Genomic DNA, 3,946 nt, shown 5'->3' with positions numbered 1-3,946 from the left:
ATATCAGATCCGCTGCAGCCCCTTTTTAAGAGATGTGGGTATGGAGGAAAATAGAGAGGGTTGTGTTTTCTGACACTTGGTGAGTTCCCTGGAACACCGGGGACACATATTCATGTATCAAAGACGTACAAGAGTGCATTTTGCATGATAGGTCCCCTTTAAATATGGAGCTTTTATCATGGACTATGATATTAAAGTGAAAACATCTTTGCGTTTTCGGCTGACCAAACTGGGATTTACATTTTACAAGACTAAAAATAATCGCCAACTATTTTGAAAATCATTTTATCATTATTTACTCCCCCAAAAAACTAGCAGAAAAATATATATATTTTAAATTTAACCAAAAATGTTGTGCATTAGTTTGAACATTATTTGATTCACCCCATTTTCTCCTAACCTTTACAAGAGAATGGTTTCACAACAACAAACTACTGTAGTCCTTTCATGATATTAAGGACAATGTGTTTTTAGAAATTGAATACGCTTGCTGGTTATTTGTTTTAATAAATGTAAAATGCAGAAATAGCCCCCTCTAGTGCATAATATTTAAACAACACTAAATCACATACCTGTAGTGTTGTATATTTCTCTATCTGTAGTACCAAGCAAAGCAGTAAAAGCCGGCAATGATTTAAATCTCCTGTAAGCAACTAAATGCCTAATTGTAACACCTAATTTTTATAAATACCACTATTATAAAGACATTTATAAAAAAATAATAACTTATAAAATAATATGAAAAACTTCAATCCAAATGTGCAAATGAAATTCTCAAAGGTAAGACCATTAGACAAGGACAATATTTATCAAAAGTAGACAGTAAAAACCGTGGAATAATGACAAATTTAGCATAGTTTGGGTAAGACTAAGACACATTCTTCATTATCGTCGTCTTTACTGAAGGTAATATTTTGAAGACCAAAGAAATATATATGTATATGTATCTATACATAGATACATATACATACATACATACATATGTAGGTGGAAGCAACCAATCACAAGGTCTGTAGTTCGATTCCCAGCCCCTTCAGTCAACGGGTGTTTCTCAATGTCGAGGACGCTTCCTTGGTAGGACATGTCTTCTGAGTCAGGTCCTTCAGAAGCGAGGCAAGAGTCCTTCCTAGCCTCGGAAAACGAAGAATGGTGGAACAGGCTAACAGGTGTGCGTCATATAGGAGGCCCCGCCTTAAATGGAGCGTGATTTCCACCAAAGACTTTGGGAAATTGGTCCGTGTGCAAAGTATTGTGGGGATTTTAAGACCGCGGAGGATACACATGTGCAGCCTCGAAATTTCCCGCAACGAAGGACGCCGGGCTCGGTAGAATTCCAAGCATCCTGGACATTGGAACAGTCCTTCGGCGGCACTCGATGACGTAGCATGCTTGAAATAGTGGCTCTGGAGCATCCTTCCTCGACATTGAGAACCACCCAACATGTCCATGCAACTTTGGGTAAGAAACGTAACCCCAAAATAGCTCCTGATGGTATAAGAGTGTGTGAATGAGTAGGTAGCACCTTGCATGGCAGTCCTGTTTTATATCCTATATGTTGCACTGTTGGAAGAGCCACATCTACACTGTAGCTAATGTACACATGACAATAAAGCCTTGAAACTTGGCCTCTGAGTGAACGTGGGTGAACGGGTGAACGCTGACTTCTGAAGGGGCCACAACCACTATAAGAGGCTACATCAAAGCAGTCCCTTTACCATAGCATGTGTAGGTGTAATGTGGTTCTAGCAGCGGTGTGTTGGTTCCTCTACACGATGTTCCTCTCCAGCATGGGCTCCTGCTGGATGATGCGTCTGAAGCCCAGGTTGCTGAGGTCGATGGAGGTGAAGTTTCCCTGCATGATGAGTTCAGCCACGGCTCGACCCACGGCGGGCGAATGTTGCAGACCGTGCCCGCTGAAACCCGTCGCAAAGAACATGTTGTTGATTTGCGGGTGGAGGCCGATGATGCCGTTCTGATCGAAGGTGTTGTAGTCGTAGAAACCCGCCCACGCACTCGTCACCTGAGGGAGGAAACAAGGGGGGAGGAAGGAAGGGGACATTAGAACACAACTCTGATTAAATCATGATTCTTTTCTACAATACAAACATAATGTCAGAGAAATAAGAAGAGGAAGGAAGGGGACATTAGTACACAACTCTGATCATGCTTCTTCTTAATAATACAAACATAACGTCAAAGAAACAAGAAGAGAAGAAGTAAGTTTTATTCTCTGTCAAAGCGTATTTGAGTTTTTAGGAAAGCGCTATATAAGTGTCCTGTATTATTATTATTATTATTATTATAATTAAGGCTGCAGTAATTCACAAAATGTATTTCATACAAATATAAACATTCATATTCTGAAAAACCTATGATTGAGACGGCATTGCCACGCTTCTAATATTTATAGTCATCGTAATAAAAAATATATGTACTAAAAAATCTTATACATATAGAATTATTAACATGACCTATATACTGTATAATGCATTTTAAGGTATTATTAAAATGTAACTGAATTAGGGGGATCATCTGAAATTGATCTGCAAAAGCAATTTTGCAAGTAATGAAGTCCAGTGGGCTAGCATAGCTGTAGAACAATAACCAGGCAAAGATATATATATTCTTTCCACACCGTACCTTCAGCTTCTCTAAGGCCGGGACACGAGAGGCGAGGTGGGGCCAGATCTTCTCCTCAAAGAACTGGTGGTCCACCTCCAGGTCACTGGTGTCCGGCTCCAACGCCTACACAGGAGGGAAACATACATACACAAAATGTTAGCAAGTTTCCAATTATTCTGACAGACCATGAATGCAGCACAAATGCCAAATTCCAGAAGTGTTTGTGACATGTGATTTGGATCCACTCCACTTTGGATTCCTTAGCCCTTGACACACTCTTTTCTACCAAGATTTATGAAAATTGGGTAAGTATTGAGTCATTCGGAAAAACGTCAGAATTATGGGAAAAACAAATAAAACACAAGCTCCATCTTTCCTTTCGCCAATCAACCCAAATTGTTATTTGAAAGATCAGTATTACCCAAGAGTTTTATGGAAATTGGGTAGGTACTTTGTACGTAATCATTCTGAAAAACACCAGATTTATGGGAAAATTGGGGGGAAAACAACCAAAAAAACTGACACTCAATCTCTCTCCAATCGAGCCATATTGTTATTTGAAGCATTAGTATTACCCAAGAGTTTCACAATCTATGCAGCCATACAAGATATTAAAGCTAAGTGTGTACAACATTTTTTGTTTTTTTCCACAAACCTCCTCTGGTGAGGTCCCAGCGATGTAGTTTCCTCCCAACCCTTCCCTCCTGAACCAAACTCCAGAGTAATCGATCAGGAAGGGAGTGTCCAGACCGGGGCCGTCAGGACAGTTCAACACATATATGTACCTGCAAACAAGTAATATTACAAAATATTTAAAGTTATATCTACAAGTTCTTCCATACAGTATATTTGTACCTGCCTCTGTGAACGTTCTTTTAAAGGGGACCTATCATGCAAAATGCACTTTGTACGTCTTTTCTACATGAACCTGTGTCCCCGGTGTTCCAGGGAACTCACCAAGTGTCAGAAAACACAACCCTCTCTATTTTCCTCCATACCCAAATCTCTTAAAAAGGGGCTGCAACGGATCTGATCCAGACTGATCCAGATTTGAACACTTCTATGACGTCACAGAAGTGGCGCTACGGCTATTGGGCCAACTCCACCAATCAGGAGGAGACAGCCACGTTGCCGTGGAAAGCGCTGAGACCTGTATACTATGCCAGGCCTGTAGATGGTGCTGTTTCACAGAATCAGCCATGATGCAAAGACAGTGTTGAATTTGAGCGAAATGAGGAATGGCTAAAATGCATGTTCTGTTTGGTATTTGAAAATAAAAAGTATAAGAAGCAATAGCTCCGACGGCCGTGGTATATGCTCATTA

The 3,946-nt window shown here is 40.3% G+C and overlaps 1 protein-coding gene across 1 annotated transcript; it reads right to left on the bottom strand.

Annotated features, from left to right (window-relative positions):
- Positions 1–1,362: 1,362 nt before the first annotated feature.
- LOC104957537 (FAD-dependent oxidoreductase domain-containing protein 1) lies at positions 1,363–3,407 on the bottom strand (the record flags this gene model as incomplete). The annotated part of the gene is made up of 3 exons (XM_010785184.1): positions 1,363–2,020; positions 2,641–2,745; positions 3,278–3,407. Coding segments are annotated over 3 exons (490 nt in total), but the record flags the coding sequence as incomplete, so codon positions are not given.
- Positions 3,408–3,946: the final 539 nt, after the last annotated feature.

The sequence above is a fragment of the Notothenia coriiceps genome, unplaced genomic scaffold (assembly GCF_000735185.1).
Source record: "Notothenia coriiceps isolate Sejong01 unplaced genomic scaffold, NC01 NC01_scaffold00000809, whole genome shotgun sequence".
Taxonomy (NCBI): Eukaryota; Metazoa; Chordata; class Actinopteri; order Perciformes; family Nototheniidae; genus Notothenia; species Notothenia coriiceps.
Note: the sequence above shows the minus strand (reverse complement) of the source record. Positions and strands in the feature narration are given on the sequence as shown.